This window comes from Miscanthus floridulus, chromosome 16 (assembly GCF_019320115.1).
Source record: "Miscanthus floridulus cultivar M001 chromosome 16, ASM1932011v1, whole genome shotgun sequence".
NCBI classification, from domain to species: Eukaryota; Viridiplantae; Streptophyta; class Magnoliopsida; order Poales; family Poaceae; genus Miscanthus; species Miscanthus floridulus.
This window is the reverse complement of record NC_089595.1, coordinates 34,624,782-34,639,544: the sequence shown is the minus strand read 5'-3', so window position 1 is coordinate 34,639,544 and position 14,763 is coordinate 34,624,782. Positions and strand designations below refer to the sequence as shown.

At 40.5% G+C, this 14,763-nt stretch overlaps 1 protein-coding gene across 1 annotated transcript; it reads right to left on the bottom strand.

The window, feature by feature from the left end:
- Positions 1–10,461: 10,461 nt before the first annotated feature.
- Positions 10,462–14,390, bottom strand: LOC136513235 (NADH dehydrogenase [ubiquinone] 1 alpha subcomplex subunit 2-like). The gene is made up of 3 exons (XM_066507231.1): positions 14,215–14,390; positions 14,010–14,116; positions 10,462–10,908 (listed from the first exon to the last, which is right to left on the bottom strand). Exons 1-3 carry the CDS (start codon positions 14,298–14,300, stop codon positions 10,820–10,822), a joined length of 282 nt encoding a protein of 93 aa, XP_066363328.1. The 5' UTR covers positions 14,301–14,390; the 3' UTR covers positions 10,462–10,819.
- Between the last annotated feature and the right edge of the window lie 373 nt (positions 14,391–14,763).

Below are 14,763 nucleotides of genomic sequence, written 5' to 3'. Positions count from 1 at the left end.
CTAGTTCCACTTATGCTTGTAGAATTATTTGTATGCAAGAACTATGGCAAAAATAGGCAAAAATGGTGACAAACATGGACACATGAAGCAAGTAGACATGATAGAAGGCTGAGGGCCCACTTGGTAGTGCCGTCCAGCCCCACAAGGGTGTCGCCTAGCCCCCCAAGTGGCCCTACCACGTCACCGATATGTGGGAGCTGCTATAGAGCCAATCACAACTTCCATTCAAGTCAGTTTGATCAACGAACAAGATTTGTTCATGGTGGATCCATGGGCCCATTGTCATAGACTTGAGAGCCTCCACTGACTTACCAACTGACCTACCATCCAAATTTTAACATGTGCTATCTAAGTAACTGCCATTGGGAGCCAACCATCACCGTTGGATCAAGAGGCGGTGGAATGGAGGGTCGGTCGGCGCCCCTATAGCGCCGCTCGATGCCCTAGGTCCTCCACCAACCTCTGGGCTACCTACAAGTACACCCCCCTCACTCTACATTATAAATAAAGGGTGTGGAGCTCGGTGGAAAGACGCCCCATTCATTTCCAAGCTCTCCAAGCTTCTCTTAGCTTTCTAGCTTAGCATTAGCTATAGAGTAGTAGTTTAGTAGTGGAGTAGAGCAAGAGCGGAGCTTCTCTCAGAGTCTGAAAGAGTCTTCTGGGTCTAGTATAGCTCCTTTGTAATTCTTTCATTTTAGCATTTATTTTATTTAGTATTTATTTTTAAGTACTTTATTCTAGTATTATTGCTTTGCTTTATTTTAAGTACTTAGTCATTAGTGTTCATCATTAGTGAGCTTAGGTGCTTGTTGTTTGGCAATAGTAGCATAGGTTATCTTATAATTAGTAGCTATTCATTAGTATCGGTTCCACCGTTTGGCTAGGGTGCTTTGATCTCATTTCATTGGACCTCAGATCGAAGTAGTAAGCCTATAGATTAAGCGTGGTGCTTAGGCTATTGATTACCTAAGGATACAGCTAGGCCTATGAAATGTCCCCACCTGAATAATTTTCCACTCATACCAGTGAAGCCAGGAATGGAGGGTGCCGAGAACCTAATATAGGGGCGACCGTTGAAGGTTAGAGTAGTACATGACACGTTGGACAAAACAATAACAAAACACCAGAGCAAGTGCAAGCACTACTTCCTAACATGTGCCACCACCAACGATAGACTATGAACTTCCCTTGCCACATAGTTGTGCCTTAATGTTTCAGGCCTAAGAACTTCTTGAACAAAATCAACTAAGCTTCTTTATGGACCAAAAGCTAAGAAGCAACCACGACAGTGCTGAATTGGAGGAGATGGTTCAAATTGCTTTGCTCTGCATAGTGTACATACCTTGCCACCACCCCAAGCTGTCTAAAATTGTTAAGATGCTAGAAGGAGGAGATGGGGTTGCAAAGAAATGGGAGGCCATAAAAATATTGAGGAACCAAACCCCGATTGATCATCAGAGTTCCTGTGCATTGGTATAAATTATTATGAAGGCAAGTCTAATTCAATCGAGTTGCAATCCATTGAACTATTAGGTGCATGTGTTTGTGTGTTTGTGTGTTGTGTGTTGTGCATGTTTGGGGGTAGGTATGTAATAATCAGTTTTAGACTACCAACTTGGAAGATAGAGGAAGCATAGGGATGCTTCAAAATTTCCGTTGAGTAGCAAGGCATGTCTATAATATCTATTCATGCATATGGCTTTTCTGAAAAGGCCTATTTATGGCAACACCTCCTTGCTAGACAAAAGTTAGTGACATAAAAATAGGAATTGGAATATATAGATAAATAAATTAACTAGTGGAATTTTCTATTCTTCAACTATTTTTGAAGACACCACCAGGGGACAAAATGTCCCCATCTGAATAATTTTCCATTCATACCAGTGAAGCTAGGAATAGAGGGTGCCGAGAACCTAATATAGGGGTGACCCTTGAAGGTCAGAGTAGTACATGACAAGTTGGACAAAATAACAACAAAATAATATGATTAAGCTACCAACTCAGCTTACTGACCGGAGCAAGTGCAAGCACTACTTCCTAACATATGCCAACACCAATGATAGACTATGAACTTCCCTTGCCACACAGTTGTGCCTTAATGTTTTAGGCCAAAGAACTTCTTGAACAAAATCAGCTAAGCTTGTTTGTGGACCAAAAGCTAAGAAGCAACCATGACAGTGTTGAATTGGAGGAGATGGTTCAAATTGTTTTGCTCTGCACAATGTACAGACCTTGCCACCGCCCCAAGATGTCTAAAATTGTTAAGATGCTGGAAGAAGGAGATGGGGATGTAGATAAATGGGAGGCCACATAAAATATTGTGGAACCAAACCCCGACTGGTCATCAGAATTCGTGCGCATTGTTATAAATTAATTTGAAGACAAGTGCAATTCAATCGAGCTGCAAGCCATTGAACTATTAGGCGCATGTGTGTGTGTGTGTGCGCATGCGCATGTGGGTGTGTTTGTGTGCATGTGTGTGTGTGTTGTGTGTGTGTTGTGGGGGCATGTATGTAATCATTAGTTTTAGACTACCAACTTGGGAAGATAGAGGAAGCATAGGGATGCTTCAAACTTTCCGTTGAGTAGCATGGCATGTCTATAATGTCAATTCATGCATATGGCTTTTTTGAAAAGACCAGTTTACGGAAAGACCTCCTTGCTGGACAAAAGTTAGTGACATAAAAATAAGAATAGGAATATATAGATAAATAAATTAACAAGTGGAATCTTCTATTCTGCAACTATTTTTTTGAAGACGCCACCAGGGGACGAAATATCTCCACCTGAATAATTTTCCACTCATACCAGCGAAGGTGGGAATGGAGGGTGCCGAGCACCTAATATAGGGATGACCCCTGAAGGTCAAAGTAGTACATGATAAGTTGGACAAAACAACATGATTCAGCAACCAACTCAGCCTACTAATCAGAGCAAGTGCAAGCACTACTTCCTAACATGTGCCACCACCAATGATAGACTATAAACTTCCCTTACCACACAGTTGTGCCTTAATGTTTTAGGCCAAAGAACTTCTTGAACAAAATCAGCTAAGCCTATTTGTGGACCAAAAGCTAAGAAGCAACCACGATAGCGCTGAATTGGAGGAGATGGTTGAAATTGCTTTGCTCTGCACAATGTACAGACCTTGCCACCGCCCAAGACGTCTGAAATTGTTAAGTTGTTGGAAGGAGGAGATGGGGTTGCAGAGAAATTGGAGGCTATGCAAAATATTGAGGAACCAAACCCCGACTGGTCATCAGAATTCGTGCGCATTGGTATAAATTATTTTGAAGACAAGTGCAATTCAATCAAGCTGCAAGCCATTGAACTATTAGGTGTGTCTATGCGTGTGTGTGTGCGCGCGCGCATGTGTGTGTGTGTGTTTGTGTGCATGTGTGTGTGTGTGTGTGTGTGTTGTGTGTTTGTTGTGGGGGTATGCATGTAATAATCAGTTTAAGACTGCCAACTTGGGAAGACAAAGGAAGCATAGGGATGCTCCAGACTTTCTGTTGAGTAGCATAGCATGTCTATAATATCTATTCATGCATATGGCTTTTCCGAAAAGACCTGTTTACGGCAAGACCTCCTTGCTGGACAAAACTTAGCAGCATAAAAATAAGAATTGAAATATATAGATAAATAAATTAACTAGTGAAATCTTCTATTCTCTGCAACTTTTTAAGACGCCACCATTTCGTCCCCACCTGAATAATTTTCCACTCGTACCAGCGAAGCTGGGAATGGAGGGTGCCGAGCACCTATTATAGGGATGCCCCTTGAAGGTCAGAGTATACATGACAAGTGAGAGAGAAGGATAAGAATACTTAACAAAACAATATGATTCAGCTAGCAACTCGGCCTACTAACCGGAGCAAGTGCAAGCACTACTTCCTAACATGTGCCATCACCAATGACATACTATGAACTTCCCTTCCCACACAGTTGTGCCTTCATGTTTCAGGCAAAAGAACTTGAACAAAATCAGCTAAACTTGTTTGTGGACCAAAAGCTAAGAAGTAACCTCGACAGTGCTGAATTGGTGGAGATAGTTCAAATTACTTTGCTCTGCACAATGTACAGACCTTGCTACCGCCCCAAGATGTCTGAAGTTGTTAAGATGCTGGAAAGAGGAGATGGGTTTGTGTAACACCCTAAAATTTGCATCTTTTGAATTAGAGATAAAATGATTTATTTTTGTATTTTTGTGCTCATGAAAACGTGGAAAAATAAAATTTCTATTAAATTAAAATTTATTATAAGGTTTAGCAACATTGTTGTGCATACATGCTGGTGCATTTGTATTTTTGTAATGTGTGGTTTTGACCAAAACACAAAATGATTCAAACTATGTTTTAAAAAGGATTTGAAATGACTTTGAAATAAAATAAAAAGAAAAGGGAAAAAAAAAAGAAAACTCTCCCTCTCCTCGCGCGGCCACCCCAGCAGGCCGGCCCACGGGCTTGGAAGCCCACGTGTGCTCCTCCTCTCTCTCTCTCTCTCTCTCTCTCTCTCTCTCTCTGTATGACAATCCAGCCCCGCGGCCCTCTCAATTTGACTTGTGGACCCCGCTGGTCACTGCCATCTCCTATCTTCAGTCGGAGTCGAACAGGACTCTGCAGGTGCCGTCGAATCCCGATTTCTCCGCGATACGGCGTGATCCCCACGTCGAGCATGGCCCTATAAAAGCCGAGGCCCCCTCCACGCCCTCTCTTTGCATCTAGGAGCCGCCGTCCCCTTCCCAGATCCCAGCGCTGCCGCAAGAACCCTAGCTCGCTCCGCATTGCGTCCAGAGGTACAGCGCCGCCGCCGCTCTCGATCTGCTCGCCTGCTGCCTTGTCGTCGTTGAGGGTCTTCAGCCGAGCTTCGCGTTGAGGTAAAGATGCCGCAGGTGCCTCCCATGAGCTCCCTCTCGTTCTTTAGCGGTAGCACGACGTCGTCGTTTATTTGCAGGGCAAACCGTGCCGCCTACAGCCACCCTGCGCTTTCACCGGTGCCGGCTGCTCCAGCGGCGGCGTGCCCAACCCACAGCTGAGACGAGCGCACAGCTCCCTGCGCTCCCTCCGCACGCATGCGCAAGAAACACTGCCACGTCGGAGCACCGGCCGTGCGCCGTGCATGCTCTGCCCTGCTCCAAATTTCCTAGCTGTTCCGATTCCTAGCTTGATGACAACACAAGATGTCATGGATACGTTTTGCGGCCGTTTTCTTTTAAAAAAGAAATCTCGAAATACAATGAAAATACACGTATACATAAGATCATCCTGAGCCATCCATCATTTAATCTACAGCCCAGATTGGCTAATACCGGTTTGCCATGCTCTTTTGCAAAATTATCCGTGCGTTTTTTTTTTCATAATCATGGCTACCGTCCCTGATCTGATTAAAAATCTGATTTTATTTATTTTATTCAGAAATAGTTCACATTACTTAGAGAACTACCACTGACCATGTTTTAAGTGTAAAATCTCCGTTTTAGCTCCGCTTTGACCCGTTCAAGATGCTTTAGATGCATAACGATCTAGTGCCAGTAACAATGTTTAGCATGTCACTAGCTCTGGAATTTCATGGTATAAATCCTAACTTGAATAATGATTATACAACGGGATTTATAATTAAAATATGATTAATCTTACTTTGTTTTTCTAATTCAAATATAAATTTAAATATTTCTCTGAATTATCTTATACATGTTTTATATAATTATTAAAATAAATGAAGCCTATAGTTTTCTTTTTCTCATATAAAGTGAATCCTACGTTAGTCGTTTCTTTTTCACCATAGCTCCGATCATGTGCTTTCTCGCGCTTGTGTGTTCATGGCAACATGTAGAATATCTTTAAAATCTTTTTACTTGTTGCTTTATGTGTTTGATGTATTTTTCTAATTTAGTTCTATTGTTTACTCGTGTATGATTGCATAGATGATTGTGTGGTGTTCTATGATCATGTCTAGTCGGTGAGCTTTGCATTGATGATCAAGAAGCAATTCTTTGGAAGTTAAGAACAAGCAGAAGATCTGAGTTTAAGGCAAGTATAGCATGGGATCGTCCTTGACACCTACTCACTTTTAATCATTTAAATCATGATGCATGTGTCTACCTTGATTACCACTAAGGACATCCTAGTTATTTGATATCTTGTACCTTGACACCATGGGTGATTTACATTGGGTAGTATATTACTGGTGCTCAAATTAAATAACCATGATATGTAACTTGACTAATGGTATATGCAATAATATTAAAATATGCTTTTTAGCAATATGGATAAAGGGGGCTAGAGTATTTGGCTACTTTCCAAATGCTTTAGATTTCTCTTCGTAAGGACTTATCTGTAAGTGATCACCCAGGACTTATAGTACAACCATGAGAGCTATGACTCTGGCTTTGGCTTTAGCTAACTAAACTGAGCTTTTCTAACTTGTTAGTGGTTACCTTAAGGCGCATTAGGATAGGCCTAGGTTGCATAATGGCTTCTTGTCTCTTAAAGTGTGTATAGCTGGCGTGGAATGTGCCACTCTATTAGAGGGGCTCCATTCGCCTAGCTGCTGAAACCTAGCGGCTACTAACTTGTTAGAGGGACTTTTAAAAAGCTTCATAGTGAATCCCACCGACCTTCCTTGGTAGTGGGTAAACAGGCTGATCACCTTGGGCGAAAAGGCAAATCACGACCCATGGTGAAAGTGTACAACTTTTGCAGAGTATAAAACTGGTATATCAGCCGTGCTCACGGACACGAGCGGCCTGGACTCTATGAAATAGATGGACAGTAATAATTATTGTTTCTTCCTCTATATTATTCTTGTTTATATGATCATGTGGTTATATGGGCTTATGCTAAACTTGTTGCTGCTCAATTACTAAAATTATGACTCACTAAAAGCTAATCACTCACTAAAAGATAATCACAGTAAACCAGTGTCAACTTTTTGAGCTTTATGAACCCTATGTTATATTGCTGAGTATGATATGTACTTACACTTGCTTTATTTTCAATACTTTGGAAAAATCCCGAATGGGTCCCAGATTGCTAGAGTTTGAAGAAGTTAGGCTTGTGATCAACCAGTTAGTTGTCCCTATAGATTTAGAGTTTTCACCTGAAGAACGAAGTTGTCTTACCGCTGTTTGTTGTCTAAGGTTATATTTCTTGTACTAAGTATGTTATATATTAAGTATTGTCTTTTGATATTACCTCTATTTATAACCATATGTGTGATTTAACTTCTTGGGCTCACATATAGGGTGTATCTGATTCTATAGTTTGCAGAGAAATGGGAGGCCATGAAAAATATTGAGGAACGAAACCACAACTAGTCATTAGAATTCGTGTGCATTGGTATAAATTATTATGAAGACTAGAGCAATTCAATCAAGCTGCAAGCCATTAAAGTTGCGTGCGTGCATGTGCATGTGCATGTGTGTGTTGTGTGTGTTGTGGGGGTATGTATGTAATAATCAGTTTTAGACTACAAACTTGGGAAGACAGAGAAAGCGTAAGGATGCATCAGACTTTCTGTTGAATAGCATTGCATGTCTATAATGTCTATTCATGCATATGGCTTTTCTAAAAAGACCTATTGATGGTAAGACCTCCTTGCTGGACAAAAGTTAGTCACATAAAAATATGAATTAAAACATATAGATAAATAAATTAACTAGTGAAATCTTCTATTAAATCTGTATTTTTTTAGGACGCCACCAGGGACAAAATGTCCCCACCTAAATAATATTTCACCGATACCAACGAAGCCAAGAATGGAGGGCGTCGAGCACCTAATACAGGGACAACCCTTGAAGGTCTGAGTAGTATATGATAAGTGGGAGAGAGAAGGATAACAACACTTAACAAAACAACATGATTCAGCTACCAACTCAGCCTACCAACCAGAGCAAAGTGCAAGCACTACTTCCTAACATGTGCCACCACCAACGATACACTATGAACTTCCCTTCCCGCACAGTTGTGCCTTCATGTTTCAGGCCAAAGAACTTCTTGAACAAAATTAGCTAAGCTTGTTCGTGGACCAAAAGCTAAGAAGCAACCACGATAGTGCTGAATTGGAGGAGATGGCTCAAATTGCTTTGCTCTGCAAAATGTATAGACCTTGCCACAGCCCTAAGATGCCTGAAATTGTTAAGATGCTGAAAGGAGATGGGGTTATAGAGAAATGTGAGGCCATGAAAAATATTGAGGAACTAAACCCCGAGTGGTCATCAGAATTCATGTGCAATGGTATAAATTATTATGAAGACCGGTGCAATTCAATCGAGTTGCAAGTCATTGAAATAAAAGTTAGTGACATAAAAATAAGAATTGGAATATATAGATAAATAAATTAACAAGTGGAATCTTCTATTCTGCAACTATTTTTTGAAGACGCCACCAGGGGATGAAATATCTCCACCTGAATAATTTTCTACTCATACTAGCGAAGCTAGGAATGGAGGGTGTCGAGCACCTAATATAGGGATGACCGTTGAAGGTCAGAATAGTACATGACAAGTGGGTGAGAGAAGGATAACAACACTTTACAAAACAACATGATTCAGCTAAGAACTCAGCCTACTAACCAGAGCAAGTGTAAGCACTACTTCCTAAAATGTGCCACCACCAATGACAGACTATGAACTTCCCTTCCCACACCGCCGTGCCTTCATGTTTCAGGCCAAAGAACTTCTTGAACAAAATCAGCTAAGCTTGTTTGTGGAACAAAAGCTAAGATGCAACCACGATAGTACTGAATTGGAGGAGATTGTTCAAATTGCTTTGCTCCGGACAATGTGCAGACCTTGCCACCACCCCAAGATGTCTGAAATTGTTACTATGCTGGAAGGAGGAGATGGTGTTGCTGAGAAATAGGGGGCCATGAAAAATATTAAGGAACCAAGCCCCGACTAGTCATCAGAATTCGTGCGTATTAGTATAAATTATTATGAAGACAAGTGTAATTCAATCGAGCTGCAAGACATTGAACTATTAGGTGGGGGGAATTTCTTGTGAGCCATTAAAAAAGATCGTAATCCCTTGTGAGCCACTGGAAAAGTTCAGCGGTCTTCAGCGCCACTGCTCCAACTTTTTTTTGCCCTCCATGCCACTGCCGTCAGATTAGGCTCTAATGGTGTCAAACTACATGTGTGAAAAGTCAAAAATACCCTTAAGTCTAAATGTCATTAATTTTTTTGAGCATCTTAACAACTTCAAATGGAAAAACTCAAAACTAGAAAGTTGTAGATCTAGTCGAGATCTATAATTTTCATATAAAAAATATCTTCTTTTAATACCGCAAAAAAGATATGATTTTTCTAAGATATATTAATCATATCAAATCATATCTTTTTTGTGGAATTAAATAAAGATAATTTTTATATGAAAATTATAGATCTCGACGAGATCTACAACTTTCTAGTTTTGAGTTTTTTCATTTGAAGTCGTTAAGATGCTCAAAAAAATTAATGACATATTTAGACTTAAGGGTATTTTTGACTTTTCACACCTGCAGTTTGACACCATTAGAGCCCAATCTGACGGCAGTGGCATAGAGGGCAAAAAAAAGTTGGAACATTGACGCTGAAGACCGCTGAACTTTTCCACTAAGTCACAGAGGATTATGATCTTTTTTAATGACTCACAAGGAATTCTCTCTATTAGGTGCGTGTGTGCGCGTGTGTGTAAGACAAAAAGCTGTTGAGTAGCATGGCATATCTATAATGTCTATTGATTCATATGGCTTTTCTGAAAAGACCTATTTACAGCAAGAACTCCTTGCTGGATAAAAGTTAGTGACATAAAAGAATTGGAATAATAGATAAATAAATTAACTAATGGAATCTTCTATTCTACAGCTTTTTAGACGCCATCAACGGACGAAATGTCTCCACTTGAATAATTTTCCATTCATACTAGATATCGTGAAGCTATGAATGAAGGGTGCCGAGCACCTAATATAGGGATGACCCTTGAAGGTCAAGAGTAGTACATGACAAGTGGAAGAGAGAAGAATAACAACACTTAACAAAACAACAACAAAAACAATATGATTCAGCTATCAACTCAGCCTGTGCAAGGTTTCATTCTACGGTTTCATAAATATTTAATTCCATGACTCAGAGTCAGTAATCATGTAAGATAGTTTCATCTAGAAAAAACTCTCTTTCTCTCTCTTTATAATTAACCCGTAAGTCATCAAATCTACTAATGTGTCGTAGTATTAAATGCAATCGAAGCTCAGATCAACCCCTCCCCCCTCCCCACGGAGACGGGCCTGAGGCTACATGCAACGTAATGTTTTTAGGGATCCCCATAAATTCTCCAATTCTTTTAAATGCGTATCTTCACTTTTTCTATGGGACATACATATGAGATGTTACATATGCATGCCATAGCAATACAAATAAAAAAATTGTAGGTGCCATCAAAGTATAGAAAAAAATTTCTAGGTACCATCAAAGTATAGAAAAAATAAAGAATAATCATATATTTGTTTGCACAATTTCAAGTCATGCACAGAACTATAGTATCATGCACAATAACTGCCCTGAAGCAAGCACGATTCCAAAAGTACTAGATATATCTCCTTATCAAATCATTGATTGTTTCCTTTTCAATATAGCACATAATCTTCACATTAAGTTGAGCCAATTGAAGACTTCATTCCACACACTACAGGAACAATGATAGAGAGCCCATTAAAGACTTCATTCCACGCACTACAGGAACAATGATAGAGTAACAGTTGTCCACTGATATGGTATATTTTATTTGGGAACATTAAACACCAAGATATGATGCAAGTTCCAAAACTATTTGGTTTTAAGAGACTAGCCGGCCTTGGCAAGCTCCTCCAGCTTCTTATCAATCTGTGCTTCTGTCAGGCCATCCAAGTTCACACATCTCTCCACGCCCATATCTGACAGTAGAATAAAAGGAGATGATTAGGGCCAAACACTAAGTTCCACTTTGGCATGATAATCATGTAGATACACAATACAGCAAACATATGCTCTAGTTCTTTATATACAAAGAACATATTCTTTAGTTGAAGGTAGAATGCAATAGTCAATATGCAATGTCCATACATTGTCTGACACCATGTGAAGGTTCATCACTTAAGCTTCGTTGGGTTCTGTGTTTCACGTAATACAGGAGAAACAGAAAGGTTATGTTTTTGGTTGGAAAAATAAAAACTAGATTCCGCAAGCCAGGACAACAAAGTCAGCAACCAATTTCCCCCAAGGTATCTAGGGTGCGCCTGTGTTATTTATTTATGGTGACAAGTTAGGTCAACGTGAGCCTTCCCATGAGAATGCCCTCATTCCTGGTGCTATGTAAAGTGTAATAACAAACATAAAGGTTCAACAACAGTTGAGCGCCTGGAACTATATGTAAACAAGGTTTCACCTTTGTGATCCATTGAAAACATAAATCTGCATCCTCAAACATAATCCATCCTAGTATAAATTGGATTCAAGAGATGAAATTATTAACAATGCTACAAATTACAAATTATTTCCTTAACATATATCCGGTTCATTAAAACTGCATCGATGTCCACATATCTCTGCTTAGAAAGGTGACGCCTAGCACCACCTATGCTCTACAGTGGCAGAGCCACGATTTGAAACCAGGGTAGTCCTAGTCAAAAAATTTATATGCAATACGATAAAAATTTTTATATGCAATACAGTAAATTTGAAAAAAAAAAGATGTAAATGACTATAAATCAAATTGCAGTAATACATTTAAAATTCTCTTGGGCTGGATGCCAGGATGAGTAGATGATGAGTGCTGGGCCAAAATTCTCTTGGGCTGCATAGTACTGGACCAAAATCCAGGGTAGTCCTGGGCCTATCTAAATACCTGCTGGCTCCGCCCATGATGCTATAGGTAGAGCTGCACCGCCTTGCCCAGCTTTTCATTTAGGCATTTCCCATGTAGAGATACTTTGAGTTTGATATATGTATGAAAATGGGACAAATTAGAGATGGAGACACATGAACTACAATTATCATGCTCATGTATGCATGATAATATCATTTTTTGTTCTGATATGCAAAATTTTCATTATTTTTCATGCGAATACACTAATCACCCATAGAAAGTAGAAATGCCTAGGCAACGCCTAGGAATGCCGAAGTGCTAGGCAGAACCCCTTCGGCCACCGCTTGCCTAGCGCCTAGAAGTTTTGAAATAATGACACATTGAAATATAATGTGCATTTGTAAAACAAAATTCTTAAACATAACAAAATATTGCCTTGTATAATGATGGGTTGATGGCTCTCCACATTCTTTCAGCTAAGGTAGTGGACGCATAGAAGGAAAATAGAATCAATAATCTAATGCAATGTCTTTAACGCATATTGATGATCTAGTCTCTAACACCACTGATTAGTGAAGCCTATGAGTTACTTATCTGCCAAAATAAGATAAAGTTGGTACCATAAACAGAGGTTATTCCAGCTTGTCTAGCTGAGAAGCATAAAATCTAGTTCCCTGGAAATCAAATGCTCAGGACATAGATCATGAGAAGACATTAGTGAATTTAGGAGGTGAGATCTTGATACTAATCCTACATCTTTCCAAATTGTTCCAGGGAGTGCTTGGCTTAAAGCATATGAAGCCATTCCACCAAACAGATGCTATCTTCCTTGAAGCTCATTACAATTTGGTTACCTCCTCATCTCACATTCTTTGCATGTATTTTGGTCCACATACCGAGCCTGCACCAGCAACCACATCTGGTACTCCAGCTACACAAACTAAGGTTGGGTTTTAACCTTTTAGGGTATCTTGACCTCTTGGAACTATGAGACTTCTTTAATCCTGGTGGTTCTCAGTTGTCAATGGCCAGGAAAGACCCCAAAAACTAAGTTAAAAGAACAGCTTAATGCACATATCCAATAAGCAGGGTTTGGGGATTATAAGCAACAAATCACAAGTCATTTAATTGTTTAGCACTCCTGACCTAGTTTAGTATAGTTCCGTATGTGCTTATGGTCATAGTAAGCTAAACATTTTAAGAGCAAATTTAATGGTATTTTCTTTACAACATGAACTGCAATACAACAACAACAACAACAAAGCCTTTAAGTCCCAAACAAGTTGGGGTAGGCTAGAGTTGAAACCCATCAGAAGCAATCAAGGTTCAGGACAACATGAACTGCAATACGGCTGTGAAATTAAATCAGTGTCATTAATATATAAAATCAGCACCTGCAGGTAAGCAAACTGAGAAAACAAAATACAAACTACTCCCTCCGTTCCAAATTATAGAACACTTTAGCTTTGTCCTGTGTCAAACTTATGTAAATTGACCAAACATTTAGGAAACCACATTAACATCTACAGGTTCAATACTAAACTACCAAAACATATTTCATGGCGAATTAAATGAAACTAATCTAGTGTTGTAGATGTTGGTGCATTTTTCCGTAAACTCAGTCGAAAATAAAGAAGTTAGACTTAGGACAAAGCTAATGCAACATATAATTTGGAATGGAGGGAATACAAGACACTGTGTGTGTGGAGGAACAGTCTGACCATGACTGTAAAGTTGAGCATTGTCTACTCTACAATAAAAAAGAACATCACATAAAACCACAAGGGGCTCCGCCGGAAATTTAGCAGTTACTGAATAAAATGCTGGTACAGACCATTGTGATCGACCAGAATGCTGATGCAGAGCACATATAAACGTAGGGATTGGCCCCAACAGGTTCTCATTGCAGAAACTCTAGCAGGTTTATAGTTGAGTATGACAAACCAACATGGGGCTTACATTTATACACTTATTTCTCATAAATCTAATCACCTAAATTCCTCTTCCATCAAATGCACGTCATTTATATATGAACAAACCTCCAACGGCAAGATCCGGCAGTGCAGATTGAGCAATTCCACACGGCAGGCAAAGATATGAAATCCACCCAAGAAATGGCTCCAACCAATCAACATCAGATCTTCAGCCACGGCAGAAGAAAGAAAGATGAAGAAATGGATGGATGCGTACCGTAGCGAGCCCAGAGCTGAGGCTGGACACCGGAGCACTCGCGGACAAGGAAGGGGAGGGAGGGGTTGCGGGCCTTGATGTCACCATAGTTCTTCTTCACGAACTCCCTGCGGGCGACCAGATCGGTAACGCACCAAATCAGAAGCAGCAGCTTTAGAGAGTCAAATCGGACGGGAAGAATCGGAGAGAGGAGCGAGGTTTGTACCGGGCAGCGGCGCTGGCCGGTGAGGACTGGCAGAAGAGGACGCGGATCTCCTTCACGCTCCGAGACAGGCTCGCCCGCCATGCCATCGCCGCCGCCTGCTCGCGTTCTATTGGATTCTCCTCGCCGCCGCCGGCTTCCTCTCGGCTGTGTTAGGCCACGTTCGTTTCATCCTAAAGCCGTAACCGAACGAGCCCTTAGGGAAATGGAGGCCGCGCGGTGGAACGGGCCGGGATGGGCCTGTGCAATCGGGTCTCCTTGGGTCATTGGATCGGCATCGGATCCACGCCGTCAGATCACCGATCGGTGGTCACCGAGGGTGAATGTATCATGTGCTCTCCATGCTCCCAAAGTCATTTGAAGAAAGCCAAGTTCCAACAAAAATATGAATGATAGATGCTGCAAAGTTCTATGCTCATAAAAATTTTTAAGGTGCAACAAAAATCTATAAAAAGAGATAACAAAAGTGAATTCAGTACTTGAACTAGTGGCGGACCTAGGGGCAGGGCTGCCCGTGCCGTCATGGGCTACAAAACTCCAAATAAACTTACT